The sequence below is a fragment of the Platalea leucorodia genome, assembly GCF_965183815.1.
Source record: "Platalea leucorodia genome assembly, chromosome: 7".
NCBI classification, from domain to species: Eukaryota; Metazoa; Chordata; class Aves; order Pelecaniformes; family Threskiornithidae; genus Platalea; species Platalea leucorodia.
In genome coordinates this window covers 43,350,139-43,374,634 of record NC_138829.1, presented here as the reverse complement: position 1 = coordinate 43,374,634, position 24,496 = coordinate 43,350,139, and the positions used below count along the sequence as shown (strand labels likewise).

Genomic DNA, 24,496 nt, shown 5'->3' with positions numbered 1-24,496 from the left:
AATGGGCTCAGGGCTTCGAGTTCATTACTACAAGAACTGGATGACAGTATTTATAGCCATCGCAGGTCAAAATCCTGCTGCTAATCTCTCGTTCTCAAATTAGCAAGGTAGTTAAACACAAATTTAAAAAGCCAAAGGTAAATCTGTAAGAGTACCATGTCCGAAAAACTTAAGTCGCAGTGGCACAGACTGAACCTTACAGATCCTACCTCATCCACCAACAGCCACGTCTTCCTCAGCATGCTTTTCCGAGCAGCATCAGTCTCCTGGGAACAAAACACATACTTGGCTTAATATGGCGCAGTGCTACATTTGCCCACGGTGTACAGCACTCCAGGAGGATGCTTTGCTCATTCTGATGATGCTCCAAAGAGCAGTTTGTTTCATCAGACAGAACTTGAGATGGCTATTGCTTGGATCCTGCCTCTCTCCTCCTTGCCCTGACCTGAAACTCTGCTGACTTCTCAACTTTCAGGTACAATTGTAGATCAGAGAAGTGTTAGCACAAGTAACCATTGCTAGAGGCCCCAAAGCCATGGGAAGGTTCCTGCCCCAGGCAGAGGCTAAATCTATTACAAGCTCTAAATCTATTACAAGCCGGATCAGCTCCCTCATCCTCTCTGCTTCATTCTTCCCCCTGTACCATAGCCCATGTAGCTGCTGACTTCGAAGGTTTATGTAGGATTGGCTATCACTAATGCAAGTGCTTTATGGTGTAATGAACAAGAGCTGCTGTCCGCGTCTCATGTGGATTCTCAAACAGCTGACCAGTCCTCAAAATGTTTGCTTACAATCTTTGTTTTCAAGCCCAGAGTCCGTGATTCACCACAAGCCACGCTGGACCCTTGGGAAGAGCAGATGCAAAACCCAAAGCTTCCAGCCCTGAGGCTCTGCTATCCATTACCTACCTGCATCGTGCTGTCTTGGGAGAAAATAAAGCTGTTCACATGAGCCACAGCCACCACGTAAAGAACAGGGCACCAGGTGTGACGCAGTGCACCAGTGACCAGTGTTCGGAAGTAGAGTCGCAGGAGGTTCAGGTTATCCTCAGGAGGGGAAACATATCGCTCAAGAGGCACAGGAAACTGCAACAAACCCACCCAGAGGCAACATTACAATGTTTGTCAGGGTTTAAGTAGGGAAGGGAAGTTCATGACTTTAGGGGGCCCTTCCCCAGCCATTTGTAGGTGCGCTCCCACATAACACAATGTACCTCGCTGGCACAACGCCCATTTGGAGCGGGGCTGTTACTGCCCACACTGACTAATATGACGTGTCTTTGACAAAGCACCCTCAGACCTCTTCAGCTTTATGGAGAGATGTTTCACTGGTTAAATCACTGCAGTTGCTTTTTGGCACAGGCAAGAAGAGTATTTTCAAAGTGAGGAGATGGAGTACTTTAAACAGCACTGCATCCTGCTAATATACCAGAGAGGCTTACACTGACCTATACATTTAGCCAGAAAAGGAAAGCAGATACATGTGCCAGAGTTAATGTTGTTGTTAAGTGAAATTTCCAACATTTTCTGACTTCACTGTCTAGCTTCAAAAAATACATTAGAACAGCTTTTAATAACAACTTGGTTTTGTTTGCTTTTCCCCTCTCTGGAAGTCCAATTTTTATTCTTCTCAATTTTGAGGTAAGTTCTCTAGGGCTAAAATTACATATTTCACTTTGCACGATTAAAGACAATCCTTGATTTTACTCAATTCAAAAAGCAGTCTGCCTGTTAGGATATTCCAACTGCCTGCTAGGGTATTTTTAATTCAATTTAAGACAAAAAGGAAAAAAACCCAAACAAACAACACCTCCTCAAGTGATCTTGCTCACATTTTTCAACACACAGTTTGTTTTCAAGCAACACAGCAAAGAAAACATTGTTCAAAGTATTCAGCATTTTAAAAATTTCTAAGCACATGAATAATAATCTGCTTTGAAACGTTCTCCATTGTAACAAATGCCACAATTCTGATGGTACTGAGGGATTTGGTGTTCAGGGATGACTACAAGATAAAGCATGTGACGTAGAATCAAGGCTTTCATCTGGAATACGGTGTTCAGCTCTGTTCCTACATATATTTGTGGAACTGGAAAAGAGACAGGGAAGGGCTACTGGGAACATCAAGAGAACAGAGAGCTTATCATAAGAACCTGCCAGAATATCTTTGCTTCAGAAACAAAGGCTCATCTGGCCATAATGATATGGAAAAACTGGCTGCAGGGCTACTACAACCAGAGCAAAGGCGTTGCAAACACACAATGGAAAGCACTGATCTCATGTACACTGCTGGTTCACAGTGGTTTGGAAAAAAAATTTTGAAAGGTTATCTTTCTATTAGCAAACTTCAGGCTAGATCAGGTATTGCCTGTCAACTGACATAGAACTTAAAGTCAGCTAAATTCCATCTCTTGTGCTCTGCTTATTCAAAAGAAAGTCCTGCACTTGACAGATCAAATTTTTCACTGAGTTACCCAGCAAAGCACAACTCCAGTATAACTAAATGTGGAAACACGGTTGAGAAGGAAAATGACTGTTTGTCCATGCATTGGGCAAGAAAAAAGGTTCTCACCAAGGTGAGAAAAGACTTATTTAAGGGAAAGGCAATTGCTGGCAGAAGAACATGGGGTGCAGACTAGCCCTTCATACATACAGGCCATAAATTAGAAGAAGGCTCTCAATCATTAGACCAAGCAGGATGTGGGGCACTTTCCACTGAAGACTGAACAATTTCACAGCTCCTGCCCTCCACATATACACACTATCTACTCTCAAAACAAAGTTCAACAGGTTTATGAAAATGATTATGTGACAAGGGCCTGCACCTACAGGGGCTGGACTCTGTTCTTCAGGCTTATAATCAATCAAGGTGTTTAAAAAAAGAGACATAACAACAACCAAAAAAATGTATACACTGCTGTCACAGCCCTAAATCAAAAGAACACTCCTCTCCATTCCTATTCTATTTTACATTCCATGCATTGGACTTTCTTCAGGGAGAATGAAAAGCTTCTAAGCAAAGCAAGTACAATTATTCTACTGGACAAGGAAGGATGAGGAAGAAGGGGAAGTGCTGGGAGGATGCCCAAATCGAGGCTGGAGAAACACAGGAAAGAGCCCAGTAACCCAGAAATATGCAGTGATAGGCAACTACCATAAGCCAGGATTACCTGCTGGAGCGGCACTCCCAGTGCCCGCAGGATACTTGTGTGCTCCCCAAAAACAGAGAGACGCAGATGAATGCTGAAACGCTTCTGTAGAGGTAGAAGAACAAAGACTCCAAAGAGTGGATCTCCAAAGGATACACCTTCAAACTGCTCCAGGAGACTTATATAGAGATCGTGGAAGGAAGCCAAACCAGGGAGAGGAGCATCCAAGTTCAGGGAGTCCAATGCCTTGGGTTGGCAATACACAGAGAGGAGGGCAGCTGTGTAGCGGTGGATCGGTGCTTCTAGAAAGAGGTCACCGCCTGTGAGGAAGACACACATAAGCCGTGCAAGTTTGGCAGCAGTAGGGATGCTCTGAAGGGTTTTAGCACGCCAGGTTTCCAGCAACAAGACCCACTGCAGGTTCCAGGTCACAGTGTTGACGAGATCAAGTGGGAGAGAGTTCAGTACGGCCCCACGTGTCTCTGCATTAGTCACTTTGTTGTAGAGGCTGATAAGTGGAAAGAAGGGCCAGTCTGAAGGCAGGATGGGCCCTTTGACCTCAGGAAGCAGCATTGACTGGATGAGGTAGTTCCGTCCTTGGTAGGATGCTTGGGAACGCATAAGGGTAGGCTGCAAGTGGACAAAATGAGAAAGGTAGCAGGAGCGGATGAAAGGCAGATTCTGGTACGCTTCTCTCAGCAGGGCACCACGAGTAGCCTTTGAAAAAAATGCTGCTGCAGAGCCAGGCTGTGCCAGTTTGGCACTGGTACCCAGGTGCAGTATATCGGAGAAGTCAGCTGCTTCTGGCCCTCCAGCTTTCCCTTCACTGTAAGATAGAGACAAACATCAGTTTAAGAAACAAACAAACAAAACACCACAGAAATTCATCTCTACTGTCTTCCTGGATCAGGGAGAGTAGTATATGCACAACACTCACAACACTTTCTACAGCATTCAGCCATGATAATACTGAGTGCCTGTAAAGCATCGGCTATCTTGGTATTTACAGGGAATTCACAGAACTCCATTTGGAGCTAGCAACACTAAGGCCTTGCCATGAAAAACCTCCACACAATGCCAGCAGTCTGGTGTGGAGGCTGCAACCCCTTGTCCAGAGAGGAAGTCTACTTAGCAACACAGCTGTCAGGGTGCTGAGATGAAATACCACATATCACATAAGGCCTATGTGAATCAGTAAGTCAATTCTCGAAATGGTAGCTTTGCAGCTGGCAGTGGCAAGGCCAGGGGAACCATACAGACTGGTAGTTAAAAAATGCGGGGGGGGAGGAGTGTTTGTCAAATCCATGTGCCACGACCTCAGACCAGAGACTGACCGTTGTCTCAGATTACTTGCCAAATTCAGGTATTTGTAAAACAAACAAACAAACAAAAAACCCACACAAAACCACAACACACAAACAAACAAACCAACCCACCCACAAACTTTCCTTCTTTCAGGAAAACTACATTATCTCCTTGCAGCACCTTAGTCTAACCTCCTACAGGGATGCACCATGGCAAATTTCAAAGGGATTGTGATGAACAAGATCCTACCATTTTCTTGGCCAGACACGGGAAGCTTCACATTTGAGATGCTCATGATTTCTTCCAGTGCAAGGTGGAAGACATCACAGTTGTCAAATCAGCAAGAATTTGCGTAAGAACTTGCATAATAAGGGTTTGAGGAAGATTTAATAAGCTTTTCAGGCTATGACAAGTTCCCATGTTTAGTGAGAATCAGTTCTATCAGGAATCACAGGATTTTTGCCACAGAAGAGATCAAAAGAAACCAGTCTCATTTCTCAACATTGGTACATCAGAGAGAAATCTGCAACCACACTGCTGGTCTGGTTAGAAGGTTCTGTGACTGGAGAATATGCCAATGAGTAACTAAAATTTGAATACAGGCCCTATTAAAGGCCAAAAATTATGACAAAATTGCAGTGCAAACATGTGCTTTTTCCATTTTCCCAAGTTTTCCCATGTACCAGACCACAGAAAGGAAAAAATGCAAAGCTTACGGAAGAAACTCTGGATTAAAGGCAAGATCCAGTAGGACCTCATAAGCCAGATGCTCACTCCCTGGCAACAGATGGCTTAGCAATGCCATGGCAACACAGTGATGGAGTGAGGCATGCTGGGCATAATCCGGACAAGTGCCTGCCTGTACAGGAAACAAAACAACAGATAAAAGCACTATATCATTTGTCAACAAGGCAATCAACAAGGGCAGAAGGGTCAACCAAGACATAGATCTTGCTGGAAAGCGAGAGATTGAGGCAGACTGCAAGAACTGTCAAGCATTCATACTGAGATCTTTCTGCTTCCCCTGATTGTCTTAGATAGTCAGACATCTATTTTAGCAGCACGCTTGAAAACTTTGTTCTCACTCTAGCCCAAAGACAGGCAAAATTATAATTTTGCCATCCAAAGTATTTTGGATCTAAATCCCCACATCAGTAACTGTAAAGATATTATTTGCTAATGGGGCATTAAATGACAGCTGAAAAGTCACCAGACCTAAGTCAAATATGAGAAAGAACATGGACGCAAACACCAGTTGCCAGTCTGACCCGTTGAGTCGCAGTCAATTCCTCAAGCGAAAGAAATTAAAGGACTAATAACGATACCATTCTCCGAGCCAACGCTAACACAAAGTACTGCAGATGATATTCATGTCGCAGGATCCACGCAGATGAAGGAGTTACAGAGGGAGGTCTGGTCTGCCAGCTGTGATGCAGATAATCCTTCAAGCCTCTGAAGCCCAGCACAGAGCTGTACTATAAAGGAATCAGAAGTGGAGACAAATACTACTAAGACAGTTCGTGCTTGGAGGAAAGCCCTCTCCGAGGCCTACCCCCTACCTTCTCCCATGAGAATTCCTGTTGGCTACTCCAAAAGGGATATTTTAAAATAGCCTGGTAAATACCTGCTTTTCTGCCTCAGGTCTCACACGCACACATCATGACAATCCCCACCGCAGGTAACCAATGCCTACATTTTCCACAGTGCTTTGTAAGGCAGAAGTCTGGCCAGTGGCTTAAGAAGTTTTTCTCTCACCTGGCCAGATATCACTACTAGTAACCAGTCAGCTAATTCAACGTAAGAGGACAGAGGAAGGTTTTGAGAAAGCTTATGGTAGGTATGCCATCTCTCCAGGGCTCTGCCATTTCCTCTTCAGTCTGCACTCTTCCATGACCCTCTCATTCAAAAAATTCAGGGCAACCAGAAGTGGAAGAAACCTCTTCAGCCACTGTAGCACTCCTTCTCTTGTTTAATTTTATTCCATTTTTGTTATATACGCTTCAACCATCCCTTTCCTCCTCTGACACTCAGTTATCTATTTTGCTTAGCCAAACAACAGTTATTTAACCCTTCTCAATGTTCTTTATAAATCCATCCTTTAAGCGTCATCATTCATCACCTGCTCTATAATTCCAGCTTCCCAGTGTCAAATGGATATTGGAATTCAAAGAAGATATTTTTCAGATCCTCGTCCCACCTGTTCTGAAAACGGGGGTATTTCTCTCTATAGTACTTTGATATTTTTAAAATAAAAACACACAACAATTCTTTTTTAATAGTCCTACTACACACCACTCTTAAGCCTGGGAAGATATAAATACTAACCTCCCTCACAAGCATATCATCATTCACCTACAACTTACAGTGAAAAAGTCTATTCTCACCTTGCTGGCCAGGCCTTTGTGAATGTGAGTGATGCTATTGATGAGAAATAGGAGGGCAGTGAGGAAGGGGAAAGGTGACTTGGACCCAACGAGGCTCAAAGGAGGTTTGCCTCCAGTGCAACTTAGAGATGCAATGCTGAAGACAGATTCTGGTGCTGGGGAACAGGACAGAGGGTTGCACAAAGCAGAACATGGCCTGTGTGAACAGATAAAGAGAGACGGGTCAGGTCAAAAGCACACATACTGTTGAAGAATTATCTTGTAGGAATGTTACTACCTGAACTGTGCCACACAGGGCAGTAAAACAGAAGCCCCCAAGACTGCAAGAAAAAATCTAGTATCACCGTTGGTCAGGTAAGCACTATCACCATACAAGCTAATGCTAGTGAGCTGTCATGAATTCTAATCTTCAGCTAAATTGTTCATGACGTGCAGAAATACTGATGAAGTGACACATCTCTGATGTCAAACATTTGAAAGCATTGGGCCTTTGATTAAAAAAACCCACACATTTCTCCATGTACATATGTAAATCAGGCTAATAAAGCTGCCCACCCACTCAAGACATTTCAGTAATAAACTGGAAGGCAAAGCCAAAAAGCCAGCTTATATCTAAAATTGACACTGAAAAAATGTTGCCCCTTATGTACTCATGAAATGCGTATTTTTAAAGTCTATTCAGAAAGAACCTAGCTTTAATGTATGTGAGCATGACCATGCATACTGCTCTTGGTGTGTGGAGGCTCACTCTCCGTGGGCCAAACTAGAACTTTACATACCAGCAGTGCTTACGGGGCCCACATTAGACATACCGTGTCTGTACAGGCAAGACCACTACAAGGAAGAGTGACCACAAGCATGTTGCTCAAGGGTAATGGGGCAACAGGGCAAATCCTGTCGAAGATCCATATCGTTACTCTATGACAGAGAACTAATTATTTAAATGCATTACTCTTCTTTCTTTCCATTGGCATTACCATGTAGGAGATGTGTGAACACATCTGGGGCTCACAGAGTACCCTGAACTCCTGACCCTAATCTGCACAGAATGTGTAGACAAGATTGTCAAAATATTAAGGCAGAGATTAGCTGACCCTTCATTTTTACCAGCCGGTGTTAAGAACAGCCTAGGAGAAGTCATGCTGATGGGCTTTTACAGCCTGACCAAACCCATTGTTTTCAGACCTCAAGGACAGGCAGGAAAGGGTCTAATGAGTGCCCTTGTATTGGAAGCTTTGGTGCTGAGAGCTTCAGACCTCAGTTCAGAGTCATGAAAGAACATGGGCCAAACTGTTTGGTGACCATTCAAATACCACTTAAACCCAAAGATTTCAAGTGCCCCTTATATCAGATGTTCTAAGAAGCAGCTAGATGTCTCCCTGACTACAAGTTAGGCCTTTTAGGTTCCCCCTCTCTAGAGGATTGATCACAGGATAGCAGGGAGGCTCCCTCTACAGCAGAAAGACAAAATATCTGCAGTGCTTTATAGTTCCCAGAGCCAGAGACAAAGCTTACGTTATCCAAATGTCTGAAAGAACAGTTTGGTATCTGGCCTTTCACTTCCTTGCAGGGGCTTTCAAAGCCTTAGTGAAGCTCTGCAGAAGCTTAAAGACAACAGCCTATTATTTTATATAAGCAGCATCACACAGAGCACACGAATGGTACATGCACACACACATTTATCTCCCTGATATAAGAGGGACTCAAATTGATGATGTTTTTTTTTTTAAACCAGTGAAACCAAATAAGAATTAAAACCAAGAGTGACTAAAATCAATCTGAAATTGATACGAAAAAACACAGCTACATGGAAGGGCAGAAGTACAGACCCTGCAGCAGCACCAGTAGGAAAGGAGGAACTGGAGAACCTCTGTGGCCATCGTGCTTTTCGCTGTGAGGGGAGAGAGGACAAAGCAGGGTGTAGACAGAGCCCTGCTGCACTCTAATTCACACATATGGGGCACATATGTACACGGGAAAGAAACGGGAGGGGGAAAACTTCCACACAGTACAGTATAGAAATGAGGCTCCCTTAGCTTCTGGCAACAGCATCTTAGCAGTGAAATGATTTTACCTGAGTAAGTCCCACATGCTGTGTATGGCTGGCTGGTTGAGAAGGGGCTGCAGCACCTCAGATGTCAAACGTTCCAGTTCCTCTAAGCAGTCAATTGGATTGACTGATGGCTGCAGAAGACATGGAGAAAGACAGGAAAAGATGGTGAATGAAGGCATTCCAGTGAGGGCAAAAAGACAGGCTGATTTAATTGCTTTCTCTGTGTTTATTATCTTTTTGCCAGACCACATCATCTACATAGTGGCACTGCTCTAGGTGTTCTTGTGCTCAGGTATTAAAATGCATCACAGAGATTTCTTAATTGGCTGGAAGTAAGGTATGGGATCCTTGGGATCGAGAGTCCCTAAATGAAAACTTGGCCTATGTGGCTAAACCCTCCTCCCCATACCATCTATGTGCTGATCTCTCCATTTAACTTGAAGATGACACAAAGGTGATCAGAACTACCTTGAGAAAGCAGAGTGGCACCACGAGGATCTCCAAAAAAATTATTAAAAAAAAAAATCAACTGTATAAAGTGCAATTGAGCTATCCATCAAAGCATGACTGTGGGTGAACACTGCACAGAGGAGGATCTGTGGCTTTTAGAGAACCATCTGAATTCTTCCGACCCTAGTAAGCAATATTCTGGGTTGAAGGAACAAATGGCAATGATGGCAAATTTTAGTGTTCTCTCCTTTCGTTAGAATGCTGCTTTAGGATACAGAAATACTCATTTCTAGAACATAAAATCTAATTTTTCCCCAGGTGAAATCCCCCTCCAGAAATCAGTAAAATCTACATGAAGTTGTTAATCTTAGTTCTTAGTCATCTAACAAAAATATTCGAAGAAGGTCCCAGTATACACTAGTTACTATACAAGTTGATTGGGTTTTTTTGGCACTAGTTCATTCAAATGTGCTATATGCAATTTTTTTTTCTTTTTTTAATAAGGTACCACAGGTAGATGATTGAACATCTTTTTAAGTGGAAATAAAAAAAAAATCTTATGTCATAGTTCAAGGATTTAAGAAATTATTTTGTCAGCCACTCGTCTGGCATATCTATAAAGGTTGAAAAGGAGTATTGACCTCTTGCTTATCCTGGTTCTCTAATGCTCAGGTCCTAGTGACAGCATGTGAAGGGTACTACCAACCTTTGGGGCACTGAAGACATTTTTGAAAGATACTGGCAGTTTCCACCCCAGCCACAACTAACAAACTCGGCTGCTTTGGGCAAGTTTCAGAGGAGTTGCAGAAGTGTGAGTAACTACAGCCATTAAATTACCCCCACACCTTGAAGGCGGCTCTCCCAGGTCAGAACTCAGGCATGTCAGTTGGGCAGTAAAGAGGAAACTTGCATTTATCTTTAGAGCATGAATCTTTAAGGCAGCTAAAGTATAAGACATTCTTCAACAGCATCACACTGATGTGTCACCTTCAGAAAACTCACTTTAAAAGATCGTCACATAATACAACTGTAACTGGGTTACAGAATTTGACCTTGAATGTCAGTGGGGCAGCAAATAAATTTATCTTTATTGTTTCCTATACAAAGTTCATATGGCATGACCCTCAACGCTCAGTCTTCCAACCAGATTACTGCAGTGTAGCTGTCCACATGTAAACTCTCAGACCACAGCAAATGCAAAAATGCGCAACTTGATTTAGGCCACAAGGAGAAAGGACGGCCAAACTAAATTAGGTCATATTTGCTTCATGCTTTGGATATCTGCAGTAAATCAGAACAGTCACAGCACTACCACATACCTTGATTGAGACTCCGAGCCCAAAGGAAGAAAGGACAAGAAAGGAAGACAGTGATATTTGACACTGCTAATGTGAAGGATCAGCAGACTTATCTGACCCTAAATACCATGCAGGCTAGATATGAGCTGTGGTAAACAAAATCTAGTCCTCAGATGCTTCAACATCTGTCTTTTTCAGCATTGCCTGTAAGTTCAGGTTTTCAGAGGTAATACACAAGCTGCTGCTGGTGAGAAGAAAAGACACCCTGTATTTTCAGGCCTTACCTGTTGGCTGCAAGCACTGTAATAAACTCCCAGGTAGATCACATAAGTTGTGGTCAGAGGCTGGAGAGTTTGCCAAGTTTCTGTCTGGGATATCTCCTGGAGGAATTTTTTCAGACTGGTCTCAACAAAGGGCTGTAAGCCTGACACTTGATTCCATGCTACTGGAGGAGGTGGAATCTGTTCACTATCTTCTGAGCTATTACTGAAACACAACAGAAGAATGACATAGGATAGGGAATATATCTCAGAAACAATTGTCTCTCTAAATCATCATTTTTAATAGCAAGATTTCCAATTGCATATAGTCTGGAAGGCAATACCCGACAACAGCCACTAGGGGAAAAAAAGTCTTTGCACATTCCCGCAGACCAAACCAAATCAATTTAGGCAGAAAGAACGAATGCAGAATCTGGTCATGAAACCTGAAGTTTCTTCACCTGCACTACTCTGTCCTTGAGCTATGCTCTATTTTACCAGACACACTACCTCAGTATCCAGCTTTATTTAGAGTTTCTTGCTTTTCACCAGAAAAAGTACCTGTGTCTTCAGCAAATCTTACCGCTTTGATGTCCATCAAAACCAACAACCTCTTAATCCTGACCCATCTTGGTCTCTGCAGAGAGGTTCTTTCCTCCAAACCTCAGGGAGGTTACTTTTCCCCACAGGGAAGGTCAAAGGAATTTCCTAGCTCCTTTCAGCAGGGCATTTGGCTAACACTGTCCTTCTGCCCCAAAACTGAATGCAGATTTTTACTCCCGCCTCTTCCCAGGCTAGCAGGTATACAGCTGTCAGACTAGATACCCCTTCTGACCTTGCGTCAGAGGGAATACACCCCACCATGGAAGGGATCACATGCGGGACAGTAAACCATCCAAAATGAAGGAAAAAAAGAAGGTGACAGCCAGGTCTCCAAACCAAAGACAGGGAAGACAGGATGCCAGCTACTCAGAACTGGCAACAGAGAGGGCCTACCTGCTCAGCTTGGCCTGCAGCTCTGCCGTGTAGCCTGCTGTTTGCGTCACATGTATCAGCAGAGTAACTACTGCCGTAGCGCGCTGGACAGACAACTCAATCATAGGGCTCTTCCCATGGCAAGTGCTGAGCAACTCAGGCAGGGACTGCAGTATCCTCACCAGCACAGGGTAGAGATCCCTATAGTATGAATCACAGAACAGATGAAGTTGGAAGGGGTCTCTGGAGATCATCTATAGTTCAACGCCCTGCTCAAGCCAGGTCAGGTTTGAGCAAGTTTGCCCAGGAACATGTCCAGTTGGATTTTTGATATCTTCAAGGATGGAGAGTCCACAATCTTCCTGTAAAACCTACTCCAGTGTTTGATCGCCTTCACAGTACAAATTTTTTCCTTACACTTAAGTGAAATTCCCTGTATTTCCATTTATGCCCATTGCTTCTTGTACTTTCACTTCATACCACTGGAATAACCTGGCTCTATCTTCTTTACACCCCCCCATCACATATTTATAAAGATCGCTAAAATGAGATTATGAGAACCATCACCACCACCAAAATAACAAAAATAAACAGACATGGAAAAAAGATTACAAAGGAAGAATACGGTCACTCCAAATTCATCTGGATGGGACCTACCTAGTACTTTGCCTCCAAGCATTCCAATAATCTCTTGGAAAAACTACTTTTATTTTATTCTTGTTTCCCTAGCTCTCAAATTCTCAGCCAAAGTATCCACAGTTATAATAATGAAAGTTTAAGGAATCTTCTGCTGTTTCTGTTTGCTCAACATTATTTACAGTGCTAAAAAATTATATACAGTTTTTACTCTTTATTAACCAACACACCTGATTGGGCTGGAGAACACAAAATGCTGTTGTGGAGAGAGAATCTCCCTTCTGAAACTTAATACTGGCCTCCCTTTTACTCCTCTTCAGAGCAACTCCATAGCCATCTCTGTGCTTCCACGTCAGTGCAATTACAGGAAGAAGATTCAATGCTTGAGGTAAGTCAGACTTAGCCCAGTGCAGACCTTGACAGTCAAGCACAAGAACTTGTACTGAACTAAAAGTCGACACAGCATGCGGAGTTTGTCTGCATCAGTCTGCCTCACTTAGCATGCATGCTGGTGACTGCAGCCCACAGACTGCCTTTAGGTCATCAGATTCAATCCTAGGTGTGCTGCAAATTATGTGTCTTGATGTCACACAAGCACAGATTATTCCTGCCTTCAAGGGGAAAAAGATGCAGCCCTAAAAAGTTAGGGTGATCTCCCATAGTACAAACAACAAAATAGCAGTGCTTAAACACAGGAGATAAAGAACAACCAGAAAAAAGACAATACTCAATACAAATACCTTTAGAAACTGTGAGTGCAGGAGGCCAGAGAAAGGGAGATAAGACTCTCTGAAGGGAGTACAGACTGAGCATGGAAATCCCTGTACTTGCCCCTCTGGAACAGGATGTCCATTTTCTCTGCTGTGCCCTCCACCCCCATTTCTCCAGCTTTGGACTGTACCTGTAGAGATCACAGGCCTGGCCATAGCCAGCCGCCACAGCCCACAACCGGAAGGCTTCGGTGCTTAGCCTGATGGCTTCTTCCCTTGGCAGGAGCAGATCCAGCGGGTCTTCAGCTATAAATCGACTTAACCGATTTTTCATTTCAAATTTGTTAAGCTGTAAAACAAACAAACAAAAGAACGAACAACAAAAAAGACAAAGGGATAAGAGACAACAGTTGCATGCATCACTATCTCATTACTTTGACACACTGAAAGAGCTGCAGATTTCAATTCAGCTCATTCTAAACTCCTCTTGCACTCTTCAAATCTGCCTTTATCTTGTGTAATCTTAAGGAGCATACTACAAAGGATCAATAAATGGTCAATGGCTATTAAGAGAGAAGTATTCCTGGAAGGGATGTCTCGGTGTTACCTAATCCATTCCTAACACAAATCAACTACACCTAAATCATTCCTGACGGAGGTTTGTCTAGCCCACACACACTCTTATTTTGGATGCTCTCTGCAGCATTTAACTGATTTTTAAAAAATATATAATTATCCTTCTTTCAGTAGTCATAAATAGAACTCTATTAGTCAAGATTACATGTAAAGATATATCTCATGAAAAACACTGTATACAAAAGTACTGAATTGATGCCAACATTCTTCTTGGGACGTCACACTAAGTGGCTTTCAGAGGTCCTACAACCTGAATCTTTCTATGATTCTGTGTTTATTTTATAAAAAGGGTACCTCCTACCTATTACTTTTATAAGATTATAAAATTTCGATGCCTTGGAAATGTTCTAAGGTTATTTTAGTATTGAATTAAGCATGACATGACTCATTTGCAGTTCTCTAGAAATAATTTTTATCCTCCCCAACAACTGGGTATTTTTGCTTAACCATAAAAAAAGAGCTTCTCTTTCCTTCTCCCACACATAAAAAAGCTTGTGTGTGCTCTGTCTAAACAAATGAGATAACAATGTCTTTTTCACAACGCAAGGACATATTATAGATAATTTAAAATTCAAATGCTTTAGAGACATCTTGTAGGGAAATCAATGCACACCAGCAAGAAAGCAAAGGAGCTGATGAATCAAACTATGAATTCTGACACCCCTCCTACAGAACAGGGGGCAAAGTCAAATTTACTTCCAGAGGAGGAAGATGGAAGAATTTTGTTGTTAGCTAAAATAAATTCCTACATTGATGATTTTGATTTAGTTTTTTATTATCTTCCATTCCCACGTTTAAGTGCCTGTAACAAGCCATATGAATGCAACAGAACCAAAGCCTGAGTGGCAGGAACCTTGTAAGCAATTTTTGCCTGCTTTGAAACACCTGGAGTACACAAAGCTTGAAATACAGCAAAATTCAGAGATTTTCTATTATGTTCCTAGCACCACTTAACAGCCTTTAAATATCCCACTATCCATTATCAGTACATTATTCTATGTATTTTATAGCACAGACTGGTGGTGTTCTGCTGATATTAGCAATTTCCTGGATGGGAATTTATTAGATGCTATTAACAATACTGAACCAAAAACCCTAAGAGGTGCTCATGCCACTGTAATGGGTGCTGCTCTTGGTAGATGTTATGCATGTACAGAACCAGTGTGATGACCTATATGAGTGAATGCAATTATCTCTGAAGTGGAAAACCTGTCCAGAAGTAGATAAGAGGGGTTGGAAATACTGATAAATACCTCAGAGTTATTAAGACAAATGAACAGCACGAAAATTCAATCGGAGTTGTAAAACATAAGGATAGCGATTAAATCTCAGGTTTATACAGTCCTAAGCCGCCTATCACTGCAACACAGGAGAGTACAGAGCATCACACACCAATGTGTGCTCTAAACATCTGCTGTTGGTCAGTATCACTGAGCTGTGCTATGTGACTTTGCATAACTGTGCTACATAAAATAAAAAAAAAAAGCAGAGAAAAGCTTGAGACAGCTCTTCTACTGGTATGCAGCAGAAGGCATCACTATTATGACGCCATCAACAAGTCCTTCAAAACACAGATATGCACCTTTTTCACAATGATTATTTCAGCTTCGGCTTAGTCACTTCCAATTAATCCCTCTATCTTTACTTAGAAAGTAAGGCACAGAGAACAAAGGCCTTTGCAATTAGAAAAGCTCTTTTGAGAATCACTCACCAGCCTGGCTGTTGCATTTCGGCCTCCAGATGCCAACACTCTGATGAACTTCATAGCAGTGGCACAAGCGACTCCATGGAGGCTGGTGAGTAAACACCCTGGTTCAGCCACGCGGGGATCCCACTGAGTAGGGAGAAATTCCCTGACAATGGTCTCAATCAACCGAGGACAGTCAAGCAGCTGCAGAGAAATAGCAGGCAGCATAAATAACTAAAGGTATGCAATTATGCAGACATGCAGAAGAAATGCAAAACACACAAGTTTGTCTAATCTCCTTGCCATAACTTTACCTGCTTCTTTCTTCCCTTTTTCAAACCTTTCTCTATTATTCCCGAGCTCCTGTACAATGGGAGATTTACCTGGCTGCATGCTTCAGAGGAGTGCCTTGCTATGTGGGTGAGGATGTGCAGTATATCCACAACTACTGTTGGAACAGGTCGTACCACCTCCAGGATGTACCTCAGCCGGTGCTGGATCCGTGTCTTCAAAAGGCCCTGAAAGGAGGGGAAAAAAAAAACCAAACCGAACAAACATCCATTATGCTCTTAACAATGGCTCCCTGAACTGCAGTTGCTGGAAGACAAAAGCAGATTCAATTACATCTTCTGCAGAGAGAGGGTTTTAAAATTACCAGTGGGGAAACAAAGAGGTAAGTTTCTGCAGATTTGCCAGCATGCTAGCAAATGCCCAAGAGTTAGCTCAAGAGAGCAGGAACAACTGAACTTCTGTTCTGAATCAAATCACTGGTGGGGTTTGGATACTTGTGTTTTCCAGAGTATGAAACTGTAAGTAACAGGGAATAGGAAAACAACCTTCCCTATAAAGGACTACTAAAACCTAATGTGGCTGAAAAGGGTTCTCATGCTCCTTGAATCATTTTGGCTAGACACCACCTCCACCTAATGCAGCACTCTGTCTGATAGTACCTGTTATGTCAAAGAAAGCTGACAGAAGCAGAGAACAGACACCAATTCCTATTCTGCAGTAGGAAAAGAGGTGCAGAGAGATGATGTGATTTTTATTTCATGGTTCACAGAGCAGAAGATCATGATCAGTGATGGTGCCAGGAAACAAATCTTCCATTTAAGTGACAGCGTTATGCATTCCTAGTTCTGGGAAAAGGCAACTCCACAACACCTGAGTTCGTAAGTACCGATACTTTTAAAAAGTTCTAGCTAAGCAAGATTGTAGTTCTAGGCCTGACTGAGCGCAACGGCTAGTTTAAATACTCCTTTTCCAACTGGGTGCAGTAACTGGGTTGTAACAGCCAACAAGCAGGTGTGAAACAGAATTTCACAACAACTGGAACAGTGGAGAATTTTATCCCAAATATCTTCTGAGTTCAGGCCACTTGGAACAACTTAAAATCCAATATGCTGAACCACGCAACTGTTTCCAGAATCACAAACTGATCTCTTCTATCTACAACTCTTTTATTAAGTTTTTTAAACAGTATCACCTAGTAGAATACATCTGAAATCGTGAAGCCTCTAAACAAGACCAGATGCCCAAGTACAGTAATTCATTTGCCCAGTAAAGCTTTTAACTAAGTGCCACTCGAACGCAGGCTCAAGCACATGGACTAAGCGATGTGATTACAGTTTTTAATGATTGCAGCAGGGAAGAGAGTTGCATCGGCTCCACCAAGGTTGGGTTTGAGATAACAAAGATTGCTATTTTTAGATCTCCTACCAGGAATGTGGGATTAGGCTTAAATATGTGAGGAATTCCTTCCAAATGCTGTAACTCTATCTGAGAAATGCAAATATGAAGAATGAAATTCGGGAAATGCTAAGCAGTCATCTTATGTCAAATACAAAATAAGTGTCACTGTACAAATCTAACTAGTTCTGAACTACCTAGCTGTAAATCTCATGTTTAACTTCACAAAAGTGCATACAGACTCTCTAATAGTGGCTGGAACCTTTTCACTTTTAGCTCAAGTAAGTGAGCTTGAAAATCATGTCCATATGCAGTCTTTCAGCAAGTCTTACAAGGTCATCAGTGTTCTTGTTGCCAGTTTCCCTAGAGGAAGTTAGAGATGCTTAATGATACTGAAATCACACAGGTCAAGCCTCAACATTTTTAGAGATCAATAAAATTACCCTCCTGGTAATATATGACAGAAACATAACATCCAACAGCCAGAGAAGAGTTCTAATTCTTGTTCAGAATGTTCTTAATAGCATACACAGGAGGACACCAGCACAATGTTTCAACAGCACACATAGCCACTGTGCAGGGCCTATTTTCCTAAAAAGATTTCAGGTCTAGCTCTGTGCTTACCTTTACAACATCATATCGGGCCACATCTGGATCTGGCTTGTTTTCATCCTTTAATTTTTTATCTTGAGACTTCTCTGTCCCATTTAATTCTTCCTCTTCCTCCTCTTCTTCCTCCTCTTTGTTGGGGACAAAGGGGAATGCAGCCATCCCTTGGTACCACGAGAAAGTCCAATCAAGATATTTCTATAAGAAGAGTAAAAGCACATAAAATAAAATTCTCACAAAGAAATCGTGGAAGACAAAAAATTTTCAAGGATGCTTTTGATTACAGAATGCTTTATTGATTCCCACCTAAACCCAGGAAAACAGGAACACAATAAAGGGTATTCTAAACACGTGCAAGTAGAATGCAATGCTTTTTTATGGAAGTGATTTTAACCTATGACCCACACACACTTGTGAAACCATGAAAAGCAATTACTGTGAGGAGAATTAAATTCAACCTGAATTAAACTCAGAAATGCAGCTTACCCGGAAAACATTTAAGATAAAACTAAATAAATAAACCACCAAGGCTCTAAAAGTTAAACTGGAATTCAGCATTTATTGGCTCTATTCCCACTTCTGGATCTGTGTGGAACTTAGGTCACAAATAACACAGAATGGTCCTGTAAAAAATTGTTATGTTCAAATAAAGACTGCCTAGTGTATTTTTTCATGTTTGTTTGGCTTTTGTTTGAACGCCTCTCAGCTTCAGCAAATAAAAAAAAAACTGTTTTGTTCACAGCTAATGACAGCGTCAGATACTTTCAAGTTCTAGGGCAATACTGTAATAAATGAGCTTTCAACTCTTCAGAGAGGGGATTGCTCCCATAGCAGATCCACTTCCCCCAAAATGTTTTAGAATATAAAAGACAGTCAAATTGAATGCTTGCACTACTTAACTGCTTTAAATTTCCATTTCCTAAACTGGCAATCAGAAATGACTACCACATTAGTCAGAAAAGAAGTGGTAGACTTCAACTAAACCCTGAGCGGTTTTGAAAAAATTCAAATGGAAGTGCCAAGGAAGCATAAGTTATCATCAGACAATAAAAAGAAAATTAAAAAGCAATATTAAACAAAGTTGGGAAGTGAGTGAATGACATGGTCAAAAGAGGCCTGACTTTAGCGGATGAAGCTGAGTCCATCTGGAATAGAGAGTTTGGGACTATAGCCTTCCTTCCACCAAGAGAAGGAAAAGCACAAGACAGAGTATCTTGGTCTTCGAAGGAAACAAAGAGAAAGGTGCTTCCTTCCCATAGCCATCGATGAATGAACAAAACCTTCAGACAGCATAATTTTTATGTGTGTTGATCTTCTGTGTTTATAGTGGGGATAAATCCTGTTTGCCTTCCAAATCCTGGAGCAAAAGGCCAGACTTCCATCCCTGTCCCTCCTTCAGAGACCTTCTGAAACTCAGCAGCATGAGACTCTAGGAAGGACACTCTGAATGAGAAAAATATACTGACACAGCACTCAACAGTGCTACTTTTGGCATCGAGAGTCAGCAGTCCCCGCTTATACAAGACATCACACCACAAGCTTTGATCTGAGAATCGGAGCACTTACCATGTCTTCTCATTCTGATTCCTGTAAACAGCTCAGCATGAAATCAAACCTAGGCACTTAATGACCGTCTCACCTCATCATCAAGTGACACCAGCAGAGCCCGGAGAGCACCAACAGATGCTGCCATGACATTATCCACTGCATCATCCAGCGAGAAGCGCAGCAAGAAGAGAAACCCAGCATCAAGCAGCAGACGCAAAATGCTGCCCTTCAAGGAGGAAGCAAACTCTCCAGCCCTGGCCTGAAATGTATGCCACAGAAAGCCAGTGTTAAAGCGGTGTCATCCCAACCGGGTTCATCTCAACATTCTGCATGTCTGCCTCTTCCCGTTTCTACTGTAAAGCAGCTAAACTGTGTGCACGGTTTTTTCCTTTATTTCCTCCTCCTTTCATTCTACAGAGGCACACAACTCCAGTTCCTTAATGGAGGAAACCTTTCTTTCTGAAGTCTGGACGCATCTTCTGACTTCGCCTTGTCCTGCTCCATTGTTCTCTCAAAACCACACTGTTTGTTCTTCTCTGCCTCCACTGCTGTTGGAGGGAAGTTTAGCACTTCCCCTAAGAGTTAGGTGAAAATCTGCACAGAAGTAAATATTCGTTTTGCTTTATGCTATTGGCACATTGCTCTACAAGTAGGCTGGTTCATTTTCACCTCCTACAGAAAAAGTACATCATGAAGCTGGCTCAGACAACAGGAGTGAAAGGGTCATTGCCAAGGATAGGTTCGTCATGAAAGTAACACCAAAAAATAACTTGTGTTCAAAGCAACAACAGAACTGAAGTTGCAGCACTGCTGCTGAACAACACTTGGAAGCATCTCCCACCAGAGGAACCTGAAACTCGGCTTGTTATGTCCTAACACTTAACTTTTCTAACAGTAAGGAGATCCTCAGTGAAAAAGAATGCCCTGATGGTGATTTTGCTCACCTTCATTCAAAAGTAGAAAGCAAACAACTAGTACCAGCGAATCTAGGCCCTGATCCACCAGAAACTTGAATTATGGGGAGGAATTCCATGGAAAGTGACTTACCTTTTGAACAATACGACCCAAGACCTGTAGAGCCAGTGTCCTCTGTTGAATAACTTGGCTGCGAGACAAATGAAAGAGCTCTTGGAGAGAATAACCAGCCCTCTAAATGGGAGGGGGGAAAAAAAAACAAACTCAACAAAAAACTCAGCTATAGGTAAAAATAGGCCCCTTAAAATAAGATTAACTGTAAAATACTGCATAATGGGAAATAAACTGCAATGCAATGTTGTTTGCTGCTTGGTGGCAATTGCAAAAGAGATTCTAATCATTGATGCGACAGAAGAAAACTGACTTCTTAAGAAAAGGATGTAAATGCACCTTTTTCCAACACCAGAGATCCTTAATGCCATTAAAGAGAAAAAAGCATTAATGGAGTTTTCTGAAAGCAAAGCAGTTAATGCATGCAGACCTAACTTCTCTTCAGGAGCTTGTTTCAAAAGAAAATCACCTGTCCGCACTTTCCTAAGGTTTTTGGCACTAAAAAGCCTTGACAGAAAAGGAATCTGCCAAATCAGACACAGAAAACGGAAATTGGTGTGCCCTTTCTACTACATTACACCTACCTCTGCCTCTTCTCCATGGTGATGCAGGCCTAGATGTGTCGGTAAATCAGCATCTGCAGGAATTAATTCTCCTTTTAAACTGAATCGAGCTTGCATTCCCTACAGTAAAAGGGTGGAGGGAGAAAAAGATTATTTCTATTGCCTTTTACTCCTTTCGCCACTTAAAATACCACTTCTTACATCAACTGCTGGAAGGTGACAGTTCAAAAACTCCCCAGGTCAGGCCTCAAATTCCTAAAAAGATTTACTCCCCTCTTTCCTTTTTTCTTAGATTTCAGACCTGTTCCATCCCAGATTACAGTTGCTAGACTCTCACTTCCTAGCTCTCTTGAGCACTACAGACTGAATTGACCACATACCATCCCACCCTGGGGAAGAAACTGGGGAATCTCTCAGCCTGATGAAATCTTACAGATTGAGTAACCAGAGGACTAGTTTGTGAAGCCTTCAAAACTGTTACTGCTGAGAAGCATGATCCAGACATTAACATGAAAAATATCAGTTTCTGCTTTCAAACCTTTTTGGTTTTCTTCTGCCGGGGTGAGGGCAAATCTTTCATCCATTCCAGCTTCTCAAACTCCACATTGTCCATGTGAATCCATTCCTTCTTGGGCTTCACAGGCAGATCATCCTCTTTGGGGGGAGGAAAAATGGCAGTCTTACCTTCCAAGGCAGGGATGAAGAAAATACTATTCCCTCTTTGCCAACCTACTTGGCTTAAAGGCTGCATCAAATATAGGAATCACGTAAAACAAGAAGAAAACAATTTTCAAACTGACTGTTGGCTGATGCATAAACATCAAAGGTTTAAAGCTGTTTTCATCTTTCATGAGAGCTAGAAGAGGAAGTAAACAGCACTGTAATGAAATTCACAGACAAGGCTAATTTGGGAGAAGTTGAACAGAAGTCAGGACACAAATAAGGCAAAGTGATCAGAACCAGGGCAGAAAAATAATACCAGCCTTACTTTTGAGAAAGAAAACTAATATCATCCAAGGAGAGGGGTGTTAGGGGAGATGTGAAATGATTCAAAAGTATTAATGCAGAGAGGTCAAAGCAAATTATTGGAAGCCAGTATGATTTCAGCCTAGATACACTGGAGAGAGCACAAACACTACTATTCGTGCTTTCATCGCATTTACAATGCTGCTCTTCATTCTGTGTCCCCCTCCAAAGGCTTCAGGAGATCAGCTCAGTAAGAAAAGATCAAAACAGCTGAAAATTTACACAGCATGCCTGAGAAACAGCTCAGTGGGGAAACTGGACAGTTGAACAAGAATTTCAAAGGTGCAAGTACTAAGGGAAGAAATTACTGATTTAACTTCATGAAGAGCTTTGACTAGACGAATTTGAGAAATAAGACATTTATGCCTGACATCGCAAGAGTTGCCCTAGGAAAGAGACAGATCAGCATGTGGAATAATCTCACAAGTAAAGGGACAGGAGAGATGTAACTGGAAACAATCTGAACACTAGGAAAGGTAATGCTTTGCTACTAGGGTACTATCCCATGCCGGCATGAGAAGAGATGAGCTAAGAAGTCTTTGCTATCTGAAGAGAAATCACTCATAAAGGACAGGAATGAGCAGTCTGAGGGCATGAAAAGCAGCAGCATCACTCCTGCTGGAGCAGCCCAAAACTCATTTGCATTGCAGCTATTAATCCTAGTGCTCCGGTCTTCTCTTGCAAGGAACAATGAATCCCACTGAGATGCTATTCTTTCATCAGATCTTTTCCTGCTGATAACTGGCCTGAAATCTAACTTCTTACTCTCTTCCAATTAGCAGATAAACTTTCAGGAAGGGCACTCATCCTTTCTAGGATGAAGCTTCATCCTTATGATCAATGTGGTATTGAGTCAGGCAAGGAACCAAGCACAGAGTCATCTTCCCCAGCCAGAAAGCTGTTCTGCAGAATTTCAGCCAAAGGCTCAGCACACATTTTAATTGAAGAGAAGGAAAAAGCATCTGAAATGTAAGAAAGTGGAATGTTTGTGGGTGGTAGGTGCAAAACTAGAGGAAAAAAAATCAGCAGAAAAATGAAACTTATTGACATTTCTAATTCAACAAATTGTTTTCTCCATTAATCACTAAATTGATAGGGTTGAGTTAATAATTCTATGAATAGGATTATGCATATTACCACCAGCTCTTAGTATTATGATCCTGTCAACAAGAAAAGACGGATATATATTCCAATGCATCAGCAGATTGTTCAGTTACTGAAAAATCCCTTTACAGAAACATAAGTTGACAGTGAATGCAACATTTGCACTGAACTTTTTCAGACTTGGGTTATATTAAAGGCTACCACCCAACCTCTTCCCTTTCTGCTTTGCTTCCCCTTTTGTCTCAGTGCCACAATTTACTTTTCCACTTGATAAGATTACAAGCTGCTGGATAAAGGCTTCACCATCTTGTTTATTAGAAGCAGTAGCCTTTTATCTCATTAGAGAGGCAGGTTTGACTTTTAAACAATCCCGTTGCTTTGTGTCATCATCCTCTCCCTAGGGAAATTCAGAATGACCATTTCTGCTGAGTTACTCATAATGAGTTTACTTCTGAGCATGAACAGATGCAAAATCCCAACACTAAGTGCTAATGTCAAATTAATATTTTACATCTCCTGTTGGCCAAGATGGGCTGCAGGCATAAACTCAAGTGCTGGAAAGGCTTCCCTTGGTTTTATAACTGTGTTCCAGTTCATCCTTTCTTTGTTATTTCAAATATCCTGGGAAAACTCCTCTTCTCCTTTCCTGTGCAGTCTTCCATGGGAAGCAAAAGATGTTGTCAGCACACAACACCCCGAGCTACTCCCAAGAGCACTACTACAATCTTGTTCAGCCTTTACAGGCTGAACAACCCACTTCTATTGCTCCCAGGCAGGTAAAAGAATGTCACTTAACCTGGTGCTACTTGTGCACTCAATTGTTCTGAAACTAAAAAGAACTAAAAATAGTCCTTTTGATTAAGAAGGATTCGTGGAAAAGTAAAACTCAGGGAGAAACAGCAAAAGGACTGTTCAGTGAAGTGTTTTCCTCAATAACAGGCTCATCAGCTTTCCTTCTCCTGCACGTGTACACACACACACACTCACAGACTCATCCCTCTCATCAAGAAAACAGTAAACAGTTGTTATCTCTTGCAAACACCAAGCTGAAATCCAGGAGTGGTTCAGAGACCTCTTTAATCAGTCTGCACGTTGCACTGGGACACAAAGAATGCATCAGAAGAGAGGATCAAGAGATGGAGACAGCCAAAAATTGATGTGAAACTGGGGGAGAAGCATGCTAATGAGGGAAAGAGACATGCTATGAACAAAGTGTGGGGAAGATGAGAACGGGAGCCTAAAATCACAACAGAGAAAAAGAAATGGCTAAAGAAAAAGCTGCAGTGAGGAAAGCAACAATAAGAGCAGAATTTTAAGGGGAAAACACTTCTTTTCTCTGCCATGAGAATATATGGGTTGCTCTAGCTGTTGGGGATAAAGCAGCTTTCTCCT

At 42.0% G+C, this 24,496-nt stretch overlaps 1 protein-coding gene across 10 annotated transcripts in view; it reads right to left on the bottom strand.

Annotated features, from left to right (window-relative positions):
* RPAP1 (RNA polymerase II associated protein 1) overlaps window positions 1-24,496 on the bottom strand; it is a 45,940-nt gene that overhangs the window by 4,157 nt on the left and 17,287 nt on the right. For 8 of the 10 annotated variants that reach the window (XR_014228709.1, XM_082316982.1, XM_082316984.1 and 5 more), the window contains 17 exons: window positions 21,513-21,628; window positions 20,996-21,094; window positions 20,433-20,534; window positions 19,477-19,644; window positions 17,853-18,035; window positions 15,926-16,060; window positions 15,567-15,746; window positions 13,411-13,568; window positions 11,895-12,074; window positions 10,923-11,124; window positions 8,912-9,021; window positions 6,838-7,033; window positions 5,779-5,928; window positions 5,170-5,312; window positions 3,170-3,974; window positions 909-1,085; window positions 210-266 (listed from right to left, as the gene is read on the bottom strand). Coding sequence is in view for 9 of the 10 variants with exons in the window: in XM_082316982.1 (XP_082173108.1) it covers window positions 210-266; window positions 909-1,085; window positions 3,170-3,974; window positions 5,170-5,312; window positions 5,779-5,928; window positions 6,838-7,033; window positions 8,912-9,021; window positions 10,923-11,124; window positions 11,895-12,074; window positions 13,411-13,568; window positions 15,567-15,746; window positions 15,926-16,060; window positions 17,853-18,035; window positions 19,477-19,644; window positions 20,433-20,534; window positions 20,996-21,094; window positions 21,513-21,628 (3,161 nt within the window). In the remaining variant the exon portion in view is untranslated. The remainder of the gene's footprint in view (window positions 1-209; window positions 267-908; window positions 1,086-3,169; window positions 3,975-5,169; window positions 5,313-5,778; window positions 5,929-6,837; window positions 7,034-8,911; window positions 9,022-10,922; window positions 11,125-11,894; window positions 12,075-13,410; window positions 13,569-15,566; window positions 15,747-15,925; window positions 16,061-17,852; window positions 18,036-19,476; window positions 19,645-20,432; window positions 20,535-20,995; window positions 21,095-21,512; window positions 21,629-24,496) is intronic. The other 2 variants (XM_082316986.1, XM_082316983.1) reach the window with 2 other exon arrangements.